General features: G+C 48.9%; 1 protein-coding gene across 8 annotated transcripts in view; it reads left to right on the top strand.

The window, feature by feature from the left end:
- GASK1A (golgi associated kinase 1A) overlaps nt 1-25,934 on the top strand; it is a 91,694-nt gene that overhangs the window by 35,934 nt on the left and 29,826 nt on the right. Inside the window, exon 1 of one of the 8 annotated variants that reach the window (XM_067753889.1) lies at nt 5,595-5,910. The exons of the other annotated variants lie outside the window; for them this stretch is intronic. Within the exon in view, the coding sequence (XP_067609990.1) occupies nt 5,908-5,910 (3 nt within the window). The 5' untranslated portion in view covers nt 5,595-5,907. Of the gene's footprint in view, nt 1-5,594; nt 5,911-25,934 lie in introns of those variants that run through there. 8 annotated transcript variants of the gene reach the window in all.

Raw genomic sequence — 25,934 nt, 5'->3', positions numbered from 1 at the left:
TAGCTTAAGAATATGCAATGATATAGTTTATATAAATATCCAATAAAGAGTTTAAATAAATTACTATATGAGAGGAGAGAAAGAAACCAAAATTTTGTTATATTTTTCTCACATATTTTTCATTGCTACTAATTACTATTGCTAAGTAGTCCTATTTTTGTTTTGTTTAAATAATAGACTTTATGAAACAAAAATAAATAATATAGAATAATAGATAATTTAATATGACATCTGTTTATATATTTTTATGTTGAAGTAATAGCACATATATGTATAATAATTTGTTATATATTATGTTATTATGAGACTTTTTGGTATGATAGAGCTCTTTTTTGTTTTGTTTTTTTTTTTTTGCTATGCGGGCCTCCCACTGCTGTGGCCTCTCCAGTTGTGGAGCACAGGCTCCGGATGTGCAGGCTCAGCGGCCATGGCTCACGGGCTCAGCCGCTCCGCGGCATGTGGGATCTTCCTGGACCGGGGCACGAACTCGTGTCCCTTGCATTGGTAGGTGGACTCTCAACCACTGTGCCACCAGGGAAGCCCTGATAGGCCTCTTTTTTTGACCTGGGAGCCCTTTTGTCCTAGATCGACTCTCTAAGCGCTTGGCCCTCCTACCTGTATGCCTCAACTTTTACTATAATAATGTCATGGAACAAACTTCTCTAAGACTCAGTGATTTCCAATCGCAGCGTTTATCCTCATGCCTCTGGGGCGGCTGGGTGTGACTCCAAGCAGTGAGTTGGGCTCAAGTCTGTCCCACGTGTCTCATTCTAGGGCTCAGACTAGAGGGTAGTGGCTACCCAGGGCTTGTTCTTTACATGGTGAACCCCCAGAATGAAAGCCAAGTGATGCTGCACAAGCAGATATAATGCCTCTACTTGCTCACATTCTAACGGTTATGGTGAGTCCATGGCCAAGCCAAACGACAGTGGCACAGACACATGCTCTGCTCACAGCAGGGCGAAGGGGAGTGAATATTTGCTGAGCGATAATCAAAGCAATGCCAGCCCCCTGGGAAGAGCTTCCTGTGGGCCCCACTCAATGACTTCTATTTACTGCCCATCGACTGTCCCTTTTTGCAAGTGGGGCTGTGAAATACGTAATTCTTTTGGCTGAATACACTGCTGCCCTCTAAAATACAGGGGTTCAGTGAGTGAAGATAAAAAGAGAAAATGTAAACTGGATGTTAGCCACAAAGGAAGCTTCTTTCTTATTCATTCATTCCTTCATTCATGGATTCAACAAATGTTTTTGAAAGTTTGTCATGACACAGGCTTTGTTCTGGATGATGTAATTTATATGAACCCATTATGTGGTTGTAGGAATCCAGGGAGGTGGGCTGGGCAGGGATGATGGTTCTTATTTGTCAGGCGAGGAACGTGAAGCCATTGGAGCAGAGTTGCTTTACTGAGTACCCATAATTGGTGAGCGGCAGATTCATTATTGAACCCCAGTCTTCTCTCTTATTCCTTTATTCAAAAGCATTTACTGAGCAGTTACTTGGTGCTAGGCAAGTGGACACAGAAGGCCCAGAATGGTCCCTTCCTCTAGGGAGTCCAAGGTCCATGAGAGAGACCAACAAGGTAATAACTTCAGGGAACATGCTGTGCTGGGTCTTCAGAATAGAGAGGATTTGGGGGTGGGGGTGAATGGCGGTGGAGGTGTGTCCGGTTAGAAATGAGTGTATCAAGAAAAGGCTTTGAGGGACTTCCCTGGTGGCGCAGTGGTTAAGAATCCGCCTGCCAATGCAGGGGACACAGGTTTGAGCCCTGGTCCGGGAAGATCCCACATGCTGCGGAGCAGCTAAGCCTGTGTGCCACAACTACTGAGCCTGCACTCTAGAGCCCACGTGCCACAACTAATGAGCCTGCACTCTAGAGCCCACGTGCCACAACTACTGAGCCCACGTGCCACAACTACTGAAGCCTGCGCGCCTAGAGCCTGTGCTCTGCAACAAGAGAAGCCACCACAATGAGAAGCCCGCGCACCACAATGAAGAGCCGCCCCTGCTCGCCACAACTAGAGAAAGCCCATGCACAGCATCGAAGACCCAACGCAGCCAAAAATAAATTAATTAAAAAAAAAAAAAGGCTTTGAGATGCAGGGAACTGCACTTAAGAAGGTTTAGAAATGTGTAAGAGGCCTGAGAGGTCATCAGAAGTCAAACGCTGAAGGACCTTGAAAGCTATGCTGAGGAATTTGCATTTAATCCCAAGAGTTATGGGGAGCAGGCCAGTGGCAGGTCCACATTTACATTTTTGTAGTGATGTGCAGGATGGATTGGAAGGAGCAAAAGCAGGGCCTGGGAGTCCCTCCAAGAGTTCTGTGAGTGAGACAAGAGTTTGGGTCAAAGAAGTGGCAGTGAGAATGGATAGGAGAGAGATTCCAGAATCATTTAGAATGGCCATTTAGACGTGGGAGCCAAGAAAGAGGAGTTGCTTAGCTCAGCAGTTCTCAGCCTGGCTGTGCTTTAGCATTAATTATGGTGCTTAAAAAAATGGATAGATTCTCAAGCCTTGGAAATTTTGATTTAGTAAGTCTGAGTTGGAATGAGACATGGAACCATACCAAGGAGTGGGCCAGTTGTGGGAATTCCCTGGTGGTCCAGTGATTAGGACTCCTCGCTTCCGCTGCAGCGGGCACGGGTTCCATACCTGGTCAGGGAACTGAGATCCCGCAAGCGCAGGGCACAGCAAAAAAAAAAATAGTAGCCAGTTGGGCAGCTGTCTGCAGTACCAATTTATAAGGAGCTCTAAAAGTCATTAGAGCAAATTGTAAGTCTGACTCCTCGGGAACGGTTAAGGTGAAGATAGATTCACTCCGCGATGAAGTAGGAAGCTCTCTCTGGTGGAAATAGTAAAATATTCCTCACTAGCACCAACCTGTCTCAGTTGAATGTTTCTCACTTGCAAGCTCCACTGTGTAACCAGAGGCCCTACCAGTATCCTGGGAGCAGCCAACTCTCAAGCAGCCCAAGTTCTGAAAGTAAATACTGCCTGGAGTGCTGTTTCCTAGAAAGGAGGGATTTATTGGTTGTCTAAATTTAATATAACTTCATAGGATTTCAGAGCTGGAAGGAATCAGTGTCAATTAGGAGTTAGTGAAGAAAGGGAAGGCAGGAGTCTAGGCAGGATCTTGTGCAAGGCAGGTGGATGATTGCAGAGCCCACGTGCGTCCTCAGCTGGATAGCTTATCTGCTTCCTCAGCTGTGGTCATTCCTGGACACTGCTCACGGTCATTCTGGGTTGTAAAAGTGGCAGTTGTTCATTTACGAATGGAGTTCCTACATTCACCATCTGGGTAGTTGATCCTTCTCTGAGCAGAGTATCAGGTGAACAGAATGGTGCTGAGCTTGGGAGTCGGGCTTCAGAATGTAGGGTTTTCACTCCCTGTTCGTATGCGACCCTTCACTTGTCTGGACCAGGTCCTGGAACAGCTTTTCCCAAGGGTGTCCCATGAGTCCTGAGAGGTGACTCCTCTGAAAAAGAGTTCTACATCCAGTAAACCTGGGAAAAACTGGGCACTATCCTCCTGTCTCAGAAAACCTCAACATATATTAGCATCAAAGGCTCTGGCAAGTCCTATTGCCAAAAACAAAAACAAAAAGCAAAGAAACTGTGCTCAGTGTTCTCAAACTTGACCAACAAAATCCCTGCCTTTAAAATTCCTTTTCTATATAACAGATACATTCTGTAGAAGACCACAAAGCTCTTTGAAAACATTAAAGAAATGTCTCTGTTCTACTCTCAAGTACAGTGTTTTTCAAACTATACTCAGTAGTGGATGTTAGGGAAATAGAGTGATTAGAGACCACCGTTAAAAATAATTAAGATGGGGCTTCCCTGGTGGTGCAGTGGTTGAGAGTCTGCCTGCTGATGCAGGGGACACGGGTTTGTGCCCCGGTCGGGGAGGATCTCATATGCCGCGGAGCGGCTGGGCCCGTGAGCCATGGCCGCTGAGCCTGCGCGTCCAGAGCCTGTGCTCCACAACGGGAGAGGCCACATCAGTGAGAGGCCTGCGTACCACACACACACACAAAAAAAAATAATAATAATTAAGATGGAATAGAATAGAACATATTGGAGTGCACTACGTGTAACAGTGATTTATAAAACTTTGTTTTAGTTACGTTTGTACGTGTATGTTTGTGTAAAAGGTCATGACAAAGAATGTACATCTTATGTGGGTTGCAGTCAGAAAAGGAGGCTCAAAAGACCACATCGTCTCCCCAAACATCTGGAGAGAACACAAAAAAGTTTGTACTGTCTGTCCCTCTCCCCCTTCCTCTACATTCCTCAGCCAGCACTCAGATTCTCAGTTCTCGCCGTCCTCCCTATGCACAAATAAGCTCTGGTTTTCAGCACCGCATCCTGCCTCCTGTTCCTGGCTTATCGATTTCTTCCTCTTTCTCACGTGCTCTAGCAAATAGACTTTGGTTTACTAAACTACTAACTGACTATCTGGCCTCAGGAAAGTCACTTCAACTGCCTAATCCTCAGTTTCCTTATTTGAAAAATGGTGGTAATAAAATTTCTCTCTTAGGATTGCTTGTGATGATGAAATGAAATAACCTCTGGAAAGCATCTGGAACAAGATAAGGACTGAAAAAAATACTTTCCTTTCCATCTGTTGTAGCCCCAGCACACACACACACACACACACACACACACACACACACACACACAAATTTAAGGAGACCCTCTTAAGAAGCACTGTCATCAGTGACAACCTCAAAGCATTCTGTAGCAGGGAACTTCTGGGAACATACCAGTTTTTGTCCATCTAATGTGGTTTGTACTAGTTTCAATCTTGGAGGGTAATATTTTAGCCTGGTTTTCAGATTCTCTGAGTCCTACTGCTGACACTATCCCCACCTCCACCTTCTTGCCTGCAGGCTGTTAAGAATCCTGAGATACAACGTTGGGCTGCTTAGGGACACTGGTCTCAAAGAGGTCCAGGCACTGGTAGAAGGTCACTGAGCTGTTTACAGAGGGGCCAGCCCCCAATTCCAGGGCTATGGGCTCCAAGCCCAGTCTTCTCTCCAACAAGGAGCATGAAGACCCCGGGGACACAGGGCCCTGCGTTTGCATCCTTAGCAGAGAGGTTGGTATCAGTGGCTTACTGCAGCAACTTAAACACTGATTAGTTCTCAAGGAGAAAACCTGTTCATCGTTAATGATCTTAAGTGGTCAACGGATTCTCCTCCCGTGTTTCCTTCCAAATCGCCCTTGGGGACTGGGCCCAAGCAAGGCTATGAGGTGCCAGAAAAGTTGTCTTTCTGAGGCTTTGCAGGGGAAAGCGATAGTTTGGGAGACCCTCCGCAGGAACCCCCGGGTTGCCAGGGGCTCGCAGTGCACCGCACCCCTTGGAGGAGAGATCGAGGCGACGTCCCCAGGCCTTGCGCAGCGCCCCTCGCCCCCCAGCCTCGGCTCATCACCCAGCGGACTGGCGGGCGGGGCCCATTCCTTCCTAGCACCTGGGCCCCTGCTTCAGGCGGCTGCGGCTGCTCGAGCCCGGGGCAGGGCTTTTATTGTGAAAGGAGCTCCCCCCTCCCGCGCTTTCGGGGAAGTGGGGAGGCTGGGCCGGGACTCGACGCCAGGACTTTGCAAACTCTGCAAACGTCCCTAGCTGATTGAGGAGGCTCGAGGCTGCGGGAAGGCTACCGCAGAACGACAGATCCCGCGTGTGCATTCTCCTAGACCTCCTCTAACGAAGCCTAACCTCAGAGCATCCCGCCGCGCATCGCCTGCCCCGGAATTGGCCGCTAGAAAGCTGTGGCCCCTCGGTCCGGATCCCGCGTCCCGGGAAGCCCGGAGAGCCACGGTGCCGCGGGCGGGCCGGGGCGGCGGGATGAGCTGGCGAGCAGGCTGAGCGCGCCGAGGAGCCGGTCCAGCCACCGAGGGGGACATGGTAGGAACCACGGGAGGGGACGCGCGTGTGGGGTGGGCACCCAGACAGGTGACCGTGGGAAGCGCCCCCGCTCCGGGCGCGCTGAGCCTGCGCAGCCTCCTGGGGCCAGAATTGTTCCCCGAAAGTTGCAGGAGGGCGGGTACTTAGGTCGCTGGCAATCGGCTTTTCTGCTTGCCTTGGGTGGGGGGGAGGACCGTAATAAGGCGGCTTTCCTTCTGGACCTGCACACCCTGCCTGCACTGTAGCCCTCTGGCAGCGCTGCACAAACTCCATCCAATCCACAGCGCAGGGAGAGGAAAGGATTCCATGGGACACCCAAGACAGCCTTTGGAGTCACTTTATTCCTCAGAAAAATGCGTGTGAATTCTGTATTAGCTTGTATCTTAGCCATGTTTTAATATTAAGAAGTAATGCCTTGGGACTTTCCTGGTGGCACAGTGGTTAGGAATCTGCCTGCCAATGCAGGGGATGGGGGTTCGATCCCTGGTCCGGGAAAATCCACATGCCGCAGAGCGACTAAGCCCGTGCACCATAACTACTGAGCCTGTGCTCTAGAGCCCGCGAGCCACAACTACTGAAGCCAGCACGCCTAGAGCCTGTGCTCTGCAACAAGAAAAGCCACCACAATGAGAAGCCCGCGCACCGCAACCAAGAGTAGCCCCTGTTCACCGCAACTAGAGAAAGCCCGTGCACAGCAACAAAGACCCAACACATACAAAAAAAAAAGAGAAGTAATGCCTTACACTTATTACCATAGAATTAATTTGGCCCTGGTAAAGTTCAAATGCCTGTCTCCCAGTGCCCCATTTCCCACCACCTCCTGGGACCACAGGGCAGGTATGGGAGCACTGGATGGCCTGGGGCATCATTCATGAAGCCAGGGACCTTGTGAACAGTGGCCCTTCCATCGATAAAACTCACAAACACCAACAAGCAGGAAAAATAGACCCTTTGAGAATGTGATCCGGGCAGCTTAAAGCACAGGTGCAGCCTCAGGAAAAGGGCTTCCCTCAGCACTGGCTGCTGATCAGCTCTGCTTCCAGGTAGAAGCTACATGGAGCTGCCAGCCCCCCACCCCTCCTGCAGTTCACCGTCCTTCCCCGGGGGCAGGGGCTGGTGTCAGCTACTAGGATGACTTTGAACTCTGAAGGAACCCAGAGGGGCTCTCCTGTCTGCTTCTATGGACAGCCCTCCCCCTCCCCACCCCAAGCTCATAGAGGGCAGATTGGAGCTCAGGGGAGATTCTCCTCAAGAAGCTTAGCTGTGGGGCTGGAGTTGAGAAGGTGCCCAGAGATTCCCCTGTAGGATGGATGGTCTCTGGGAGAATAGTTCCCTGTGTTCCAGGGTGTCCTGGCAGTGTCAGAACCAAAGGCAGGAGCCTGGTCACCAGGAGCGGGGCCTATGAGGCTGGGTGTGTGTGTGTATTTCACTTTACCCCTGCATAACACCTTCTCCGCAATCCTCAGAGTTTTTTGTTTTTTCCCCTCAAGGCTGCTAAAGAGGAGTTAATAATGGAATCTTAAGGTTGGAAAAGGGGAGTGATCAGAGGTACAGGAAGTGAAAAGTGTGGAGATTTTTTTTACCACAAAATTCCCTATTTGGTGGCCAGAGTGTTTGCAGAAGAGAGCACGGGCTAAGGCCACCCACTCAGGGCTGTTACTGCTGTCTACAGGAGTATTCTGTCCATGGCAGAGCCTCTCAGGCCTCCTGCGGTGGAGGCCGGTGCAGGAGGGAGAAGATACCTGCCTTCTGCTCGGGCAGCCTCTGGGCGCCAGTGGAGTGATTGCTCCACTGCCAGAGTGGGCTTCCTGTTTCCGTGAGCCAGCAGCCTCCTGGCTTCTCATCCTCAGTTCTGGGGTGTGTTAGGAAGAGGACTTGAGTCAGGATTTCACTGTGTCTGGGTCCACTTGCCAGAGAGAGGGGCCTGATGGGCAACCTCTGGCAGCAAAATGGCCTTGGAGATCTGAAGGTTTCCTTTGCTTTACCCTCTGAATGAAGGGTGTTGTGGTCCAGAGGCCTGGGGGCCCAGCATTGGCAGGAACCAGTATAGGAGGAGACAGGGGACCAGGAGTCCTCAGTTTCTTCCTCTGTAAAATGAGACATTAAACTAGATGTCCTTTGAGGTGGCATTTAGCTCCAAAAATGGATGATGCCTGAATAATTCTGAGGTTGGACCCCAGCCCTGGTGTTGACCTCTTCTTCTCATGGGTAGCTAAGAGGGTGTGAGGGCGAAGTGGTTCTCAGCACTGACTCTCAGTGCTCCCTAGACCAAATCCAAGGTGGGACCCAGACCAAGAAGTTTTTAAAAACGAAGTCTCTCTAGATGATCGCAGTATGCAGCCAGGACTGAGAACCACCAGGGCTAGAGGGCTGAGGGAACAGAAACTGCGCCTACCCAGATGTCCCTGCATCTATGGAACTGCTACTCTTTGAGATAGTCCTAAAATAGAAGGCTTTGGTGAACGTCAGCTGGGAAATGATATATGTTATATGCCCCTCTTGGAGGATCTTTCCACAGAGAAACTTCTTTTAATTCATTGAAACTGAGACGTGAACTTCCCCAGCTTGTTTGAATATTCAGTAATTCCTTAACACCATCTTATTACCAATCCAAGGTACCTAAAATGGGAAAGCCTGAGTTAGAAATATAAAAAGTCTGGAATCCTTAAATGTCTTTTTTGCAAAAGTGAACATTGAGCTGCGGGACCTGTAAGGGCATTTTTGATCATCATGAAGGGGCTGTGAGTCTCTGCCAGGGCTTGGTGTGTGTATTTCTAAAGCTAAGAGTGGGACACTTGTCCCTTTCCTTACAATAATGGTGGGAGACTTGATGTATGCTGAACACTTTGAACTTGGATGAAAAATATTGATAGAAGAAGTTAAGACTATTACTGCCAACTTAAAAAAAGTTTTCTTTCTGGTCCTTGGGGGATAAAAAATATATATGATTAAAAAATATATGAAATATAATATATTTTATATAACAGCCATACTGCCAACTTCTACAGGTAACCTTGGTTATCATTTTGGTGTATCTTCTACTCTCTTTGATTATTATTTTAAAGAGTTGTATACCAAACATGCAGTTTTGCAGTCTGATGTGTTTTACTTCACTTTTTGTCAAAGCAAGTTTCCATGTGTGCATCTCTAAAAAGATCTTCATCGCTGTACTTTCAATGCTCAGTACCATGATTTTGATAATCATCTCCCTGCGTGTGGACTTCAGGTCATTTCCACTTCGGGGCTGTTTTCAGTGGCATGGGGCCAGCTTCTGATCATCCATGGAAATGGAAATGGGGATCTGAGTGCCTGGTGAAGTGGCACAAGCACAGATTCCTTCAGCCTCTTCGTCAAAAATTTTACTGCAGCCATGCTTGAGGGCCCAGAGTGTGGGTGTAGGAGGAGTTTCCTCTTGTCTCTCTTCACTCTACTATGAGCATGTCATCACGCAGGCCGTGGAGAGAAGGGGGTTCCAGGAGAGCCCACACGTAGGTCAGTTCTCCTCGGAAGAACCAAGACCTCAAGTCCCTGGAGGTTAAGACTCAGAGGGGAATCTCTAGGTGAAGGGGCTAAGGCCAGAGAAGCGGTGTGACCTTCTCAAGGTCACTCAGAGCCGGGCTAGAGCCCAGGTCTCCTAGTTCTTCACTCCTCCACCCCAACCCTACAGGTTCCATCAGACACTGTGGCTTCTTCATATTCTTGAGGCCTTTGGTGCAGCTTGGAGTGGTGGAGCAAAGGCACAGGGTTTGAAATCAGAGCGAGGTTTGTGCCAGACGAGCTACCGTGCAGCTTTGAGTAAGCACTCTAGTGCTCTGAAGCCCAGGCCCCTCGTGTGTAAAATGGGCTTATACTAAGGGGTTGCTCTGAGGAGCAAAAGGAATCTTGGAGGTGAAACCACTTGGTACCCCAAAGGTGGTATAAGAATGGGGGTTTGACAAAGAACCCACAAAAATAAGTTTTCTTTTTGTCGGGACCTAAAACAAACAGTAAGGAAGTCATCGATGTATTTCATTCAGTACCTGACTAGGGGGTGCTTCTGGGACTCTAAGTGTGGACCAAGTGTAGACAGATTCTAACCTAAAGAAGTTTTCTTGCTCCTTTAGATCTCTCTTCTCACCAGGCAGGAAATACCCAGCCCGTAGGAGATGTTTGCCCCCTGTGTGCCCTGGGCCTCCTTGCTGAATGCTGGCTGGGTGAGAAGGCAGCCCCACTCAGCCGCAGCCTCTGAGGTCTAATGATGGGGTGCCCTGGGAAATCACCCTGCCGAAGGTCTGGGTGAAGCCCTCAGGTTCTCGGGCTCAGCCGGAGAAGAGAAGAGGTTAACCCAGTTTTGGAATCAGAACTGGGAATCGGGACTTCCAGCCCTTGGAGCCTGCAGGGAATTTGATACCCTCTCTTGTGGGCACCTCCCTCATGGAGCAGCTCCTAATACATACACAAGCCAGGTTCTGTAGGGCTGGCTGGGGGGGAGCAGAGGGGTTTAAGTAATCTACTGATCCCAATCTGACCAAGCAGGAGTTGGTCCAAAAACAGGGGGTTAGAAGGGGTAGGAGGGGGGTGCGGGAACTGATAGGCCTCACAAAGAAGTGAGCAAAGGCCTTAGCAGTTTCAGGGGCCAGGGAGAGAAATGTGCTTCAGATGGGCCGCAAAGATGCTGACAGTCCCCTCAGAAGAGGTCTGGGAGGCGAGCCCTCCCTCCCTACCAGGGTGCTGACGTAGAAGCAGGGTGCTTCCGGTTTCTTTGAGGCCTGGGTGCCTGAGCCACCTGGGCTTTCTTTGCTTGGATTGTTTTTTTGATGTGACTGCTAAAGTGTTTCCATCTGGGGCCTTCGGGGTGCAATCCCTGTATTGTCTGAACGTGTCTACATAGGCCTGCGTCTGATGGGCCACCTGGCCTGAGAGTGAGGATGGAGCAGGGGTTTGTGGGTGACCCCCAGGCTGCCCTTCTCTGTGTGTCCCCCCCTGCCCCCCCGCACCATGTGCACATATTCTTGGAAGTGGCCTTGGGGCTCCAGAACTGCTTATGAGAGGGAGCCAGAAGGTGCTTTAAGGTAGCAGCCGGTGAACTCAGAGGTGAAGGGGGGTAGGAGTGAAAGGTGGGGAGAGGGCCTCCGCTGGTCTCCAGGCCTTGACTAGTTCTGAACCAACATGGGTCTCCTTTGGCTAGGGCCTGAGTCGTATTCCCTGTGGCTTTGGAATTTTTTTTTAATTAATTTATTTAATTTATTTATTTTTGACTGCATTGTGTCTTTGTTGCTGCACACGGGCTTTCTCTAGTTGCGGCGAGCGGGGGCTACTCTTTGTTGCGGTGCACGGGCTTCTCATTGCGGTGGCTTCTCTTCTTGCGGAGCATGGGCCCTAGGCACACGGGCTTCAGTAGCTGTGGCACGTGGGCTCAGTAGTTGTGGCGCACGGGCTTAGTTGCTCGCGGCATGTGGGATCTTCCCGGACCAGGGCTCGAACCCGTGTCCCCTGAATTGGCAGGCAGATTCTTAACCACTGTGCCACCAGGGAAGCCCGGCTTTGGAATTCTTGAGGGAGGTTTTTGGAGTGATGGAACTGTTGTGTCCTGATTGTGGCGGTGGTTCTATGCACATGTTCAGACTTATAGAACTGTATACAAAAATTTTAGTTTTACTGAAAAAATAATAGAAGAAATAGTTAAAAAATAAGAAGAAGAAGAGGGAAAAGCAGTCTAGCAGAAGGAACGATGTGAGCAAAGCCCTAAAGGCAAAGGTGAGCTATCAAAGTTGCCTGAGAGGGAGTTGGGGGAAACCTTCTGGAAATGGGGGAGGCAGAGCCTGGAAATGGGGCACAAGTGGTGTAGCCAGGAGGGAATTTGTGTTATTATTCTGAGGACAGAGCGGGCAATGGAAGGACTTTGGAGCTTGGAGAGGTGGGACTGTGTTTGCATTTTATTTTATTTATTTTATTTTATTTTATTTTATTTTTTTGCAGTATGTGAGCCTCTCACTGTTGTGGCCTCTCCCGTTGCGGAGCACAGGCTCCGGACGCGCAGGCTCAATGGCCATGGCTCACGGGCCCAGCCGCTCCGCGGCACGTGGGATCTTCCCGGACCGGGGCACGAACCCGCGTCCCCTGCATCGGCAGGCGGACTCTCAACCACTGCGCCACCAGGGAAGCCCGTGTGTTTGCATTTTAGAGAGCAGTTTCCAAGGGAGGGGAGACTCCGGGGTGTGGGGTGGAGGGGGAGCGTCTGGGGAACGATTATGATCCCAGTGGACCAGAGGGAGGAATGGCCCTGTGGCTGGCCAGAGGGAGCAGGGGTGGGAGATATTTGGGCAGGAGAACCTCCAACCCTTGGCAACCTGAGGGCAAGTCAAGAGCAACTTCTGTTTCTTGCTCAGGCATCTGGGTGCAGAGGTTTCTGTGCCTTTCTCCTCTCTCCTCATCTCTATTTTATTTATCTTATGGGGTCCTTTAACTAGTCACATTTAGAAGTAACCATGATATAGAAGGTACTTATTTAAAAATGATACTAACCATTTCAGCTGTATAAAATGGATCACTATGGTATATTCTTAAGAGCCACGGTGAAGTGTCTGACATTTCTCCCTTCATCCTCTGGATTGGTTTTGCCATTATAATCATAAAAATAGGCTAGAGGTAGTGGCAATGGTAAGTGAGTACGGTGTTATTTATGCCGCTCCAGCCACCTTGCCTGCAGCCCCTGAGGCCCTCTGCCAGGCAGCGCAGCCACAGAGGTCCCCTTCCTCCTGGCCTCCAGGCCCTGCTGGAGGGTGGGCAGGGCTGCGGCTGCTCCATCTCTCCTGGCCAGCTTCCCTGCCTGCCATGGGCTTGGGCTTGGGTTTCTGCTAAGTGGCCGCAGGAAGGGCTATGTCATATGCTGTTTACTTGCGGCCAGTTTTTGTTTGGCTTTCAAGGGTATTTGCTTGCAGTGAGCAAACAGCTTCTTCCAGAACCATCTGGAGACTTCAGATCCTTCCATCTTGGCTTGGGCAGCATGGTTGTGGTTCCACGTTCAGAAGCCAAGTCGGGTAGGGGTTTTTACAAAAATGCCCTCAGCCAAAGAGCTGGTCAAAGACAGCAGAGGGGTTAGGGCTAGAAGAGAGAAAGGGAGAGAAAAAAGAGAAGAGTAACAGCTGGAGGTGTATGGATGTGAGACGAGTAGACTGAGGCTCAGAGACAGAAAGGACGGCCCCGGGGAGCCCTTTCACCCCTCGGCAGGCGTGTGGAGCCCACAGGTGCCCCTCGAAGTCTGAGCATGCCAGTCGGGGGACACAGGATCGGGGCTGCGCTGGGCACAGTGCTCCGGGCTGGATTTCAGCAGCGCGCTGCCCTCTGGCAGAGCAGTGATGCTCTCTGCTGGCCTGGCTGCCTAGGGCTGACGGCCACTGCCTCTCTGCGCTTCCTGTGTCCCCGTGTCTGCCCTGTGCTCCTGCCCGGGAGCTTTATCAGCAGAACAGACTTGGTCGTCCAGCGGCTGGCCTTGCCTCTGTCCAGACTGGTTTCGCACCCATGCTATGAGTTGCCTTCCAGTGCACTAGGTACCAGGGAATTCTCAAGACATTCTGTCTCTTATATCTCAGTCTCCACGTTTCCTGAAAGGAGTTTATCCATGAAAGTCCAATCCTCCATTCCAAGTTTCCTTCATATACACACACAGGCAACTTACACCTCCCTCAGTAATTTCTACAGCCTAAGTAATTAGCGCAGCAGTGTTGTGTATGGTCATGTTCTCATCTGGACTGTAAACTAAAGGCAGAGGCCGTGCCTTTCTTCTTCATTCTGGCCATGATTTAAAACTTGGCTTTAGTACTTTTAAATGCTTGGGGTCTTATTTGAGGTGGGAAGGGAAGACCCACATACAGTTAAACTTGTAACCTTAGAAGGTCATAATTTCAGAAAGTACAGGATCCGTAACCCCCTTCATCCTTTTCTCCAAAGGAAATGAAGGAACTCCAGCCCCAGTGATAATGTGATAACTGGTTTCCAGCCAGGTGGATGGAAGAGGCAGGGGGAGTAACGGACTCACGCTGTGCCCAGGCTGGGATGAGGGCTTTGAGTTGTGCTGCCTGGGATGCCTGGGCCCAGTGGAGGTGGAGGCTGCAGCCAGTTTGAGGCTGGGATGGCCAGTGAATAGGCCATTTGGATGCCCATCCCTGTGCTGGGAGGAGAGTGGGGGCAGGGCACACGGGCCTCTTTCTCCAGGACAAAGTGGCTCTGTTGTCTGTTCACACAGAAGCTCAGTGTGTACCTGTTGGGGGACCTGGTTCCCGGCTGGGGAACTGGCCACCGGCAGCGGTGGCCTCCTGGACAGTACTCCCTCCCGGCCTCCCCTCACACCCAGCCACTGTCTGCAGGCCCCAGTCCGAGTCAGCTCCTTCAGTTCTGTCTCCCCCTCCTCCCCCCTGCTCTCCCCACTTCTCCTGATGCCCTAGAGATCCTGTTGCAAATACAAAGATGCTATTGTATTCCTTCCTCAGATCAGAACATTCTCTCTTGAAACTCTAGTTTAAATCTCCTCATTTCCCTTTGGGAAGGGCGTAGGGAGGGCTGGGCAATGCCACCCTGTTCAGCCACTTCTCTGGGTGTCAGGAAAGCCTCCTGGTCCTTGTTCACATTCACCCATCTCCTGGGCAGTGGCCCAGGGTGACTGGGCTTAAACTGTAATTGTCACAATACCTTACTTGGTATGGTTTTAAAGCATGAAGGATTCAGAGGTGAGATGTAATCAGAATTGAATTCAAACCCTGCTTATCACCTGGGGCAAGTCAGTGAACCTTTAACCTCTCGGCCTCTGTTTCCTCTAAGATAACACTGCCTCCTTGTGGGGTTGTGTGTTCTACCTGTAATGAGCATAAAGCACCTCATACAGTAGTCATCAGCACATAGTAAGTGCTCAATTAATGGGAGCTGTGGTTACCTTGTCCCTAGACAACAGATAGAAGATGCAGCAAGGCCTGGGCCACTAGGACTGTTAGTAGGATCCTTCAGTGCATCAGGGGAGCAGGAGTTGGGGGGTATCCTTGGACCCTAGCTCCCATGTAGAAGAGATTCTGGAGTGGGGGAATTAGGGAAATATGTGCTATAAAGGGCCTGCCTTTATATAAGCCATATGGATCTATGCCTATAACGGTGAACTAGAGAAAGGCAGAATCAGATGGTACCAGGTCAAGGGTACCAGTTCAAGGATTCTTGACCGGGATCCATGCCTAGAATTCAGAGGAGCCCTAAACTTGGATGAAGAAAAGTTCCATCTTTATTTTCTCTGATCTCTAACAGAAATTCAGCATTTCTTTAATAATGAATGTAGGCACTGACCACAGTAGCCTTAGCAAGACCTGTGACTTTGTCACCAAGAGGAATCAGAGAGTTTACAACGTGAGAGTAGAACCAGATCCTTTGAAATATAGTCTTTACTCCTCACTACTTTGAAAGTGCATTGGTTATTAGATGTGCTGACAGATCTCATTATTTAATGGGTTAATAAAGAAGCACATGCATTATTATATCACAAATTTGTTTTTTGGAATATTTTGATGACTGTGTTTCAGTATAATTGATTGCCTTTGTAACCCTATGCCTTTTATTTATACATTAAAAAAAAAAAAAAAAAAAGCATCCTGAGAAAGAGCCATGTCTTTACCAGGCGGCTGAAGTAGTCTTTGGTACTAAAAAGATTCAGAAGTCCTGCTTCTGTGTAGATGTTTGTCTGGGTGACCTGATCTTGGAATATGCCAAGAGTCCCCTTTGTCTAAAAATGTCTTTCCTCACCTTCTACTCCGGGATCATTAAAAAATAATCTTCAACAAACTTCTAGTGAGTGCTGGCCTCTGTGCTGGCTGAGGGAAGATCATTCCCCCTTAGAGCTAATAACAACAAATACTTGTGTTGGGCTTTGTAGCTTTCTTATCCATTATCTCATTGAGTCTTTAATCCTTCAAGTGTTAAGGCTGGTATCATTAGATCCATTTTAGAGAGCAATAAATAAAGTAACTTAGAGATCAATGATGCTGTAATTGCTGAGTCATGCAGTTCATAAGTATGAAGGACTTTAAGGTGGGCCCTACAACCAGAAATCTGAGTCTCTTTCCACTTGATCAACCTGAAAATTCTCACACTTAGATGCAGCTGTTTTCTTTTGGTAGCATCTATGGAAATTTTCTGTTGAAAGTAAATATTCTTGGAAATTAGTTTCTTATGTAGAGCGTTACCCTGAGGGTCTGGGTCCCAGGAGTGTCTTGTTTAGACATAGGGGAGGGAAGGGCAGTGGCTGGAGTTGGAGCCCTGGGAGTGGGCGAGATCTGGATTCATGGAGAGGACAGAGGACAGCCTCGAGGGGCATGAGGGCAGGAGACACAGGCAGTGGGCTGTGTTGGAGTTTGACTCTCCTTGTGTGTTTTGCTTGGGGAGCCTCTAACACTTACGCCAGACATCAAAGCAGCATCACCATGACGGGGCTGAGAGAGTCCCAGTCTCTGGAAGCCTCTGAGGAGACTGCCTGGACTGGGCCGAGAGGGCATGCAATGGGCAAGCAGAGCATTTTCTTTGTATCATGAAAACAGAGACCTGCTCCCCTTCTCTGGCTCTGAGAGGGTCACTGTGACACCAAGGGGTACTTCCTGTCATCTCTTGTCGCTGGCTATGGCTTTCTCCCTAGTTAGATAGTGAACCGCTGGAAGGCAGCAGCTCTCCCCAGAGCTCCCAATGTGGCACAGACGTAGAACTCAACAGGTATCTTCACTGGATGGTAGCCTCCACATCTTATATTTAAATCTCCCCAGAGTCCAGCCTAGTACGACTTTCTGAGATAATGGAAATGTTCTCCTCTGCGCTGTCCACCACGGTGGCCACTACTCCCAGGTGACTGTTGAGTACTTGAAATGTGGTTAGAACAACCAGGAATGGAAATTTTTAATTTTAATTAATTTAATGTAAATAGTTACACGTGGCTCATGGCTCTCATATTGGACAGTGCAGCTCTGGACCAAGAAGTATAAACTGAAGTGCTTATGGAGCCTGGGCTGCTGGCATAAGTGAAAGAAGTGGGCTGGGTATAATGAAGAAAAAAACAATCTATGTTTTGTTTTCTCAAATTGTCTTGAGCTGTGGTCAGAGAAGTGTTTATCTCCTATGAAAAACAATAAAGCAAGTGAGATTCCAAAGGCAACTGTCCTTCCTTCTCTTGGGAGACAGACAATAGGGAGTGGTGGAGCCTGTGGTGAATGGCAGAAGAGCATATCATTGAGAGAGGGAGCCATACTTGACTCCGGCCATATGAGAAGGTGGGCCCAAGTTGTGGCTAGAACTTCCCCCTTTTCAGAGGAAGCCGGAAATCTGGATTTTTGTGGGAAATATCCTGGTTTTTCAACTTTGGCTCGAATTTATTCAAAACATTTCAAGCCAAACAAAACATATCTGCAGGCCAGACTTGGCCCAAGGATCCCAGTTTACAAACCCTCCTCTAGGCCTTATTCTGGAGAAGTCCATATGACCTGCTGTGACTGGGATGGATTTAAGGCAAAGAGTGAGGTGGATTTTCCCCTTAGTGTCCCTCATTGGCTCAGCCGCGTGTTGTCACGGGTTTGGTTGGAATTGGGGGGAAGTGTGTATGTAGGAAACAGACCTGCTCCCCCCACCCACCAACTCTTCTCTGGGGCTGTGTCCTGGCCTCTGAGCAGCCAGAGAGTAGAAATCTCTGGAAGGCTGGCACAGAATGGCCCAGAGATAAACTTTAGTTTTTCAGCCTCAATCCCCACTCCCAGGCCTGAGACCAAAATGTATGGCTGTTAATACCAAGGCAGCCAGAGAAAATTTCCAACAAATGGCAGGGTCTCAAATATTCCATCAGGCCTGCGGTGTTCCCACACTAGTGCTCTTGTGAGCTGGAACAAAATGGTAATTCAGTTATGGGTATGGAGAGGGCTCTTGGGGCAGCCAGCGGGGCTGGAAAAGCCCTAGCATATAATCAGCGTAGAGATTGGAGCAGAGCAACCAGTTGGCAGGGAGGGGGAGAGAAAGGACATGTCGTTTAGCCCCCTCCCATCTCGGGAGTTGGGGTTTCGCAGGCCCACGTGATGGGCATGTGTTGTGAGCGCAGGTGCCAGGAACCCTGCCATGGAGGTAACCCCATGGGTCCTGCTAGAAAATTATGATCAGTTATGAGTAAACATAACTATATTTCAGGTTCTGTTTTGCATGTTTTACCTACAACAGCTCATATAACTTTCACAGTACTTGGTGGAGTGATCTTATTTTTATGAGTGACAAGTCACATTTTTTTCCCCACCAGAATGTCACCATCATAAGGGGAGTGACTTTTGTCTGTTTTCATGATGTTTCACTTCTGCCTGGAGCAGTGCTTGGCTCAGGAATATCTGCTCAATGAGCTAGTGAATGGTCCACTCTATGAGGGGGGTGCCATTCTTATCGCCACAGTACAGGTGAGGAAATGGAGGCCCAAGTTCACACAGCCAGGATGCAGTGGAGCTGGAATCAACATTCAGGCAGCCTGCCTCTGAACCTATGTGTCATTAAGGGGCTGGTGGTGGTAGGTGAGCCTGGGGAGCTGCTGCATCCCTCTGGGACCAGAGATGAAGCTTGCCAAACAGCTTGGGGACTGGGGGAAGGTCGTGGTGAGCAGATTTGCCCTGGGGGTTGGTCCTGAGGTCAGGGACTGAGTGGGGCCCCCGGGGACATTTGGATGTGGGTGTTCAGTCCCTTGCTCAGCCTATACCCCCTTGCTCAGTGGGCTGTGGGCCGTCCTCACTAAGCCTGAGGGCAGGGGGCTCCCTGGAGAGTGTGCACAACCCCCCAAGAGGCTGTTTGTCTTTCTGATGACAAGTAGGTCACTCTGTCCTGGAGCAGAGACCTGGCAGCTGTGCCCCTGCGGTGGGAAGACATCTTAAAGACTGTGTGGCCCATCCCTGCAGCAGCCAGGGTAGGGACTGTATTAGTTTCCCCTTGATGCTGTCATAAATTACCATAGACTTCGTGGGCTAAAACAACACAAATTTGTTCTCTTACAGTTCTGGTCAGAAGTCCGAAATCAGTTTCACTGGGCTGAGGTTAAAGTGTTAGCAGGGATGCTTCCTTCTAGAGGCTCTAGGGTAGAATCCTTTTCCTTGTCTTTTCCAGCTTCTAGTAGCCACCTGTATTCCTTGGCTTGTGGCCCCATCTTCTATCTTCAAATGGAACCACTCCAATCTCTGCTTCCATCATCATACTGCCTTTACCTCTTCTGTAGTCAAGTCTTCTTTCGCCTCCCTCTTATAAAGACACTTGTCATTACATTTAGGGCTCACCCAAGTAATCCAGGATAATTTCCCCGTCTCAAGATCCTTAATTTAATCACATCGTCCCTCTTTGCACATAAAGTAACTTTCACGCGTCCCAGGCATTAGGTCCTGGATGTCTTTGGGAGCCCTTATTCAGTTTACCATAGGAGTCATCCAGCCTCTGCTTTGAGGATCATGAGTTACTCCCCCCTCATCAGCTGGCCCTGCGAGGTCAGGCTTGGGCTGTGCTCTCCTAGGGGTCCTGTGGGACCAATGTGACTTCAAATTCCCAAATCAGTAGTAATTAGGTATTTAACAAATAACTTCCAGAGTTAGGTTTACAGCTCTTCAATCGAGTTCTTTTTTGAGTCTGTGGAAACACAGGGAGCTGCAGAATCTCGGAAGTAGAAGGAACTTAGAGAGCGTATAAACCAGGGGTCTCAAACTGGTGGCCCCTGGGCCAAATTAACCAGATTCTCCAGGCTTGGTACTTGATGCTAAGGAGAGGTGAAGGAATCTGGGAAATTGTCTTTCAAGACAACAGCCTCATCTACAAGTCTGTGTATTTCCACATAATTCTGTTCTGCATGTCAGAAGTTAGAAGGTCTAACTCCTTGTACCTTTTTGTAACATTCTTCTATATCATTCCCAGATAGATGGATAAGATGCACCTCAGGGTCTCAGGAATGCAAACAGGAATTAATACTTTATAAACACTATCCTTCTTACACTTGTTTTAGAGTGCTACTCCCAAGAGATGAACTGTATAATCATCTAACAAGTGGCTGAGGTTATGGACAATTTCATTTTCGATGTATTTGGGGATAGAATGGGGGCATAGAGGACACTGAAGACTAATTTCTCCTCCTTGCTAGTTTTGCCTTTTAGAGTCTTGCCCTGGACACACCTCCCTAACTACATTTTACATTTTCTTGCAGATGGGGAAAAATCTCATTCTTTTGTCATACACTGATGAGGTACCCAGCGGATGCCTGTCCCAGGAGGGAGATGGAGTTCAGCCACATTTTCCTGCCTAGGAGAGCTCTCTCCTTGGTTCCTCTTCCCTTTTTCCACCTCTGCCCCTCCCCCGGTGTGTCCACCGGACACACATCCCAGATGCTCCAGTGTTGGGAACACCTAGCACCAGATCTTCACCTTGGCAGAACTCTGTCTGACCAGGGCTCTGGCATGTTTGCTTGTTTATTCATGAATACAAAGCTGCAGATGGGGGAAACATCGACTGACTTTATCCCTTTCAAAGAGGAGAGCTGAGATTCAAGGTGGGGCGGGGGCGACAGCTCCTGACTTCCAGAAACACCTGATTTTGCCAGGAGCTTCAGTGAGAAATTAGGGAAACAACGTAGGTAAGGGTGAAGGTGGGCCCCTTGGGTTGTCATCAGAGAGCTGGCATTGGGGGGTGTCTGGGGCAACATTACTTTTAAAAATTTACACGACCAGTGAGAGGGCAGTCAGGCTTGCTTTGGAGAAAGAATTTCTGCAGGCTAGAGAGGCTTCCTGCCAACTGGAACCTAGGCTCACTTCTTTCTCTTATCCTGCAGGCTGCTGCCCCTCTCCTCAGGCACCCTTTTTCCCACCTGAGGTTGTGTTTCCTCAAGGCCCCCAGCTGCCCTTGAGGCAGCTCCCTGACCTTTTTCAAGGTCACACACCCCCCCCTCTCCTTTTTGGATTCTTCTTATTACCAGAAACTGCACAACATGGAAACTCTGCTGATTAGAAATCTGGTGTTAATTATTGCTAGTCTTCTTCCAAATGTGAATGGAGCTAAGTGGGTCTGCATTCAGACCTCCCTCCCCCAGAATCTCTTGGTAGATGGTCCAAGTGTTTCTCAAGACACATGGTCTCAGAGGCTGAGTGTGCTACTGGAATTTCCCAACTCTGTGGTTTTATTTGTTTGAGACAAAAGACTCAGCCTCTGTTCTAAGGTTGGAGGAAAACTAGATGTGTATAAATTTCTTTCTTTCTTAAGGGATTTTCAAGGGTAGTTTTGATTTAGACTTCAGTTTTGCCTAATTTGCTCTATTAGAATCTAACTCTCCCATCAGCTGGAACCCCATCGCACTGCAAATTTTATGCTTGCCTTTGTGTTTGTGTTGACAGCTGCATTGGTCCAAGTGATCTGGTGCTGAGGAGTAAACCATTAGGAAACATTGTATGTCTGAAACTGCTCTTATTTTACCCTCACAGTGGGATTGATAGTTTGGCTGAGTATAAAATTCTAAGGCAGAATATAAAACTCTAAGCCAGAAATCATTTTCTGTCAGATTTTGAAGGATTTGCTCAGTTGCGCTCTAGCCTTCCATGTCGCAGTAATGAGGCCAAAGCCTTTCTTATTCTTGATTACTTTGTATAAAACCTGTTTCAGTTGTTTTCTTTCTCTCTGGAAACTTGTAGGGTATTTCCCCCAGTGTTCTGAACTTTCACAATGATGATGTGTCTTGGTTTGTCTTCACCTGGGTTTCCAGTAGCTGAGCCTGAGGCAGAAAGTTTGTGTGCTATTGTTTTGTTGGAGAGTGAGTGCCAGCTCAAGGAACACACAGAGACGCAGGGAGAGAAGTTAAGAGGATCCGTTTTTAAGCTGGCTGCCGCTAAGTGTAATGGACTGCAGGATCTTACGGCCCTACCGAGATGCTGCACAAATTGAATTCAGGACCACTTGAATTTATCCACTGGGTTCATTCTCCCAGTGATCAAAGGTTTGCTCCACTCGACCTGAATTTCGCTGTGCTTCCAGGTTGTGTAGTCGTGGGTACCACCCACCTGCTAGTCATGGGGGCCAGGGGAGGGGCAGGTGAGAGGCATAGCAACTGTGGTTAGGCTGTCAGGATGTGCCTAGTGGTGGCTTAAAGAGCCTCAAGTAGCCACTGCTGTGGAAGCTTTGGCGTTGGATGGCTGCAGCAACAAACTGACTCCATGACTATGGGGACAAGCCAGGCCATCGCTAGGGCTGACCCATCAACATGCAAATGTGTGAATGTGTGTGTGTGGTGGTGGGATGCAAATAATTGTGTTCACTACTACTTGGGTCTTCTTTTCAGCCATTTTCTTGGCTACTTGGGGTGGGGGGGGCCCTGCAATATTTCAATGTTCAGTGTGTAAATGCTTTCTTAAAGCTTCTCTTCTCTACTCTAGGGCAGTGTAGTTCCCTGCCCTCAGTTGTGCCAGATGCTCCCCAGTATACAGATTCCCTGGCTTTCTCTCTCCAGGTCCTTGGCCAGGTGCAGGGGTGCGTTATCTGGCCAAGCAGCATGCTAGCTTCTTCTTAAGTAGACTTGCAAGCAGCCCTCTTGTTTTTGACTCACCTTCACCCCCTCCTCTGGAGGTACTTGGTGGCACCTCTGGACATGTTGGGGTGGCTTCTGCAGGGTAAATCGTGGTGAGTCTTACCCTTCCGCTTTCCTGTTTAGAATCCAGCCTTCGTGGTCTGCTAAGTCCATTGCCATTCACTCACCTATTTTCTAGCGTCCTGAATTTTGCTTCCATTGCCTCCTGCCCAGTTCTCTTTATCCTTGTGGGTTTGTCCCTTAAAAATAAGAGCCCTTTACTGTCATTTTTATGAGGTTTCAGGAGGGCAGAGAGGAATGGCATGTATTTCATCCACCAGTTTTAGATGAACACCAGCATTGCTTTTTCTAAATTGAATTGTTTGGCTCCAGTCGAGCCCTCACCTAGGTAACCCAATATCAGACAGAAAGCCTAGCTTAATTCACCTCTAGAAGCCTTGGCTTTTGAAAACAAAGGCTTTTTATTCTCTCTTGGGGCAGGATGAGGCCAGCTTTCCAGGTTTGCTTGCTTGCTTGCAGAAGGGTGGCAGGGAGGGAAACAACTCTTGTTCTTTGAGGCTTCTGTAATAGCAGGGACAGAATTCTAGTTAATACACTGATGGAGTCAGCCAGACCCAGGTTTGAATCCCACCTCTGCCACTTAGCTATGAGGCTGTGAGGACGAGACGCGAGCTCCCTGTGCCTCAGTTTCCTCAATGCCTGTTGTGAACAGTGATGCCTTCCCTAGAGGGAGGTTGCAGGCAGTAAATGAGCTGTTGTGAGTCAAGTACCTGGCATGGAGCCTGGCACAGGAGGTGTTCCACAATGCTGGCTACAGCCGACGTCATGGAGTTTCCTGGAGGGAGGACCTCCGTGCCTCCAAGACGGTTCCATCTGTGCCCCTAGACATGGCTGCCCAGTTCCTCCCTAGTCCTTTTGAGCCCCAGGCCTCCTGCTGGAAGGAGTTCTATGCCCCATGGTTGTCAGGAAATGCCCCATGAGCCCTCCCACAGGAGGGTCCCTTTATTTCCCCTTCAGCCCACATACTGCCCATCTGATAAACTTGCTCAGGTTCCAAGGGTAGCTTTGTTTTAACCCTCCCAAGGGCTAATCTTCAAGGCATTTCATGGCTGAGCCCTGCTCTCCTGCTGGCAAGCTTCTCTCCAAGAGTATTTAACCCTCTCTGGGGCTCCACAGCCGATGTCCAGAGAAGTTTGGGGCACTGGGCTGGCCAAGCTGGAGTCAGTGGCTGCTCTTTTGGTCACTTGAGCAAATGGTGGCTCTGAGGATATATCTTAGCATCAGTTCCTGAGACTTCCCAATGCGCCTTCCTCTCAACCATGACTCACCAGTCCTCAGAGCGCTGTGATTTAACCGTTACCAGCTGTTCACAGTTGGAGAGAGTGAGGCACAGGATAGTAACCTAAAGAAGGTACTGGAGTCGCAAAGCTCTGCAGGGATTTAATAATCCTGGGATTAAATAATAGTGCTGAGTAATCACGATAAAAATACATGCAGTGCCCTGTTCTTAGCACTTTATTAAAATTAATTGAATCCTCCCCACAATTCTTTGAGGTCGGTACCATTATCATACCCATTTTCCAGGTGAGAAAACTGATGTTATATGACACACTCAGTAGTGGTGGAGCTGGGGTTTGGACCTAGAGAGTCTAGCTCATGTGTGTCCTCCAGGGTGTCCTTTAGGATTCTGCCTTTCTGAAGTGGATGTTTGGTTAAGTATTTACTGAAGGATAATGAAGCCCATCATCTCCCGTGTCTCGGCTGGTATCAGGTTCCCAGCTCATGTAATGAAGAGACAGACGTAGGAATTTCTCAGGTCTTCTAAAGCCTTTTGCTGGCACTGGCTCCCCCATGTCAGCTGGGAGCATCAGAAATGCTTCTGAGAGAAAAACAAATACCGTATGCTAACACATATATATGGAATCTAAAAACAAAAATGGTTCTGATGAACCTAGGGACAGGACAGGAATAAAGATGCAGATGTTGAGAATGGACTTGAGGACATGGGGAGGGGGAAGGGTAAGCTGGGACGAAGTGAGAGAGTGGCATGGACATACATACACTACCAAATGTAAAATTGCTAGTGGGAAGCAGCTGCATAGCACAGGGAGATCAGCTTGGTGCTTTGTGACCACCTAGAGGGGTGGGATAGGGAGGGTGGGAGGGAGACGCAAGAGGGAGGGGATATGGGGATATATGTATATGTATAGCTGATTCACTTTGTTATACAGCAGCAACTAACACAACATTGTAAAGCAATTATACTCCAATAAAGATGTTAAAAAAAAAAAAAAGAAAATGCTTCTGGATGAGCACCCAAGGGCCTTAGCTAATGCTTCCCGCGTGTGTTCCCAAATCCCCAGGCCTGGCTCCTGTGTGCAGGAAAGCAGTTGGTCTCTGGAGGCTGAAGACCTGAGTTGGAATCCCAGCTCTTCTATTTAGTTGGTGTGCCACCTTGCGCAAATGGCTAGGTCTCTCTGAGCCTCAATTCCTTCATCTGTAAAATGGGCATGGTGAGAATTCCTTCTTCCCTTCCAGGGTTGTTGTGAGAATGTCTGGAAACAACATCCTTCTAGCCATATAGTGAAAAACACTAAACAAATGTGAGATGTTATCTGACTGTGGTGGAGTCCTTGGGGAGTGGCACCCAGTTCTGCTCCCTGGCTTTCCATACTCTGCCATCTGCACCCCTTCAACTTTAGGAAGATAGATGCCCTGGATGTAGGCAAGGCCAGTTTTGTGGGGGGCTTTGGGGTGGCCAAAACAGGTTTGGGGCAAATGATTGTATCATTCACATTTTTACGATGAGACAGTGAGTTGCTTAAGGGCGGAGCCAAACCTTCCTCATGCTCATGTCCCTGTTTCCTGATCCAGTGCCTGCCCTATTGGGGTACGCAGTATAAAAGGGTAAGATTGTGATGTAGCAGAATTTGGGGAGCAACACTTTTCCTTGCCTCAGCCCTACACTGTCCCTTTGGAGGAAGTTGCCTGCCTCCTGCCCTAGGTACCTTGAATCCCCACACTTGTGCCGTGAGGGTCTCAGAAGTGTCTGACATCACATGGCTCTCCCAGTGTCGTCCACTTCATGGTGCTCTAGTCACGTGTTGGTTTCCAGGCAGTTGTAGATAACAGATCAATTGCCACTGACAGAAATCACTACAGTGAACGATGGAGACTGAAAAGGCAAACCCATGCTCAGGTGTTACCCAGCCAGAGCCTCCCTCCTGACGGGCGGTGTCCTCCAGTAGAGCTCTAATGCTTGCAAGGGCCACTTCCTAGGCTTTCTTTTTTTAAGTTTTTATAAATTTATTTATTTATTTTTGGCTGCATTGGGTCTTCATTGCTGCTCACAGGCTTTCTCTAGTTGCAGCAAGTGGGGGCTACTCTTCATTGCAGTGCGGGAGCTTCTCATTGCAGTGGGTTCTCATGCAGAGCACGGACTCTAGGTGTGCGGGCTTCA

This window comes from Pseudorca crassidens, chromosome 10 (assembly GCF_039906515.1).
Source record: "Pseudorca crassidens isolate mPseCra1 chromosome 10, mPseCra1.hap1, whole genome shotgun sequence".
NCBI lineage: Eukaryota > Metazoa > Chordata > Mammalia > Artiodactyla > Delphinidae > Pseudorca > Pseudorca crassidens.
This window is presented reverse-complemented; position numbering and strand designations above follow the sequence as displayed.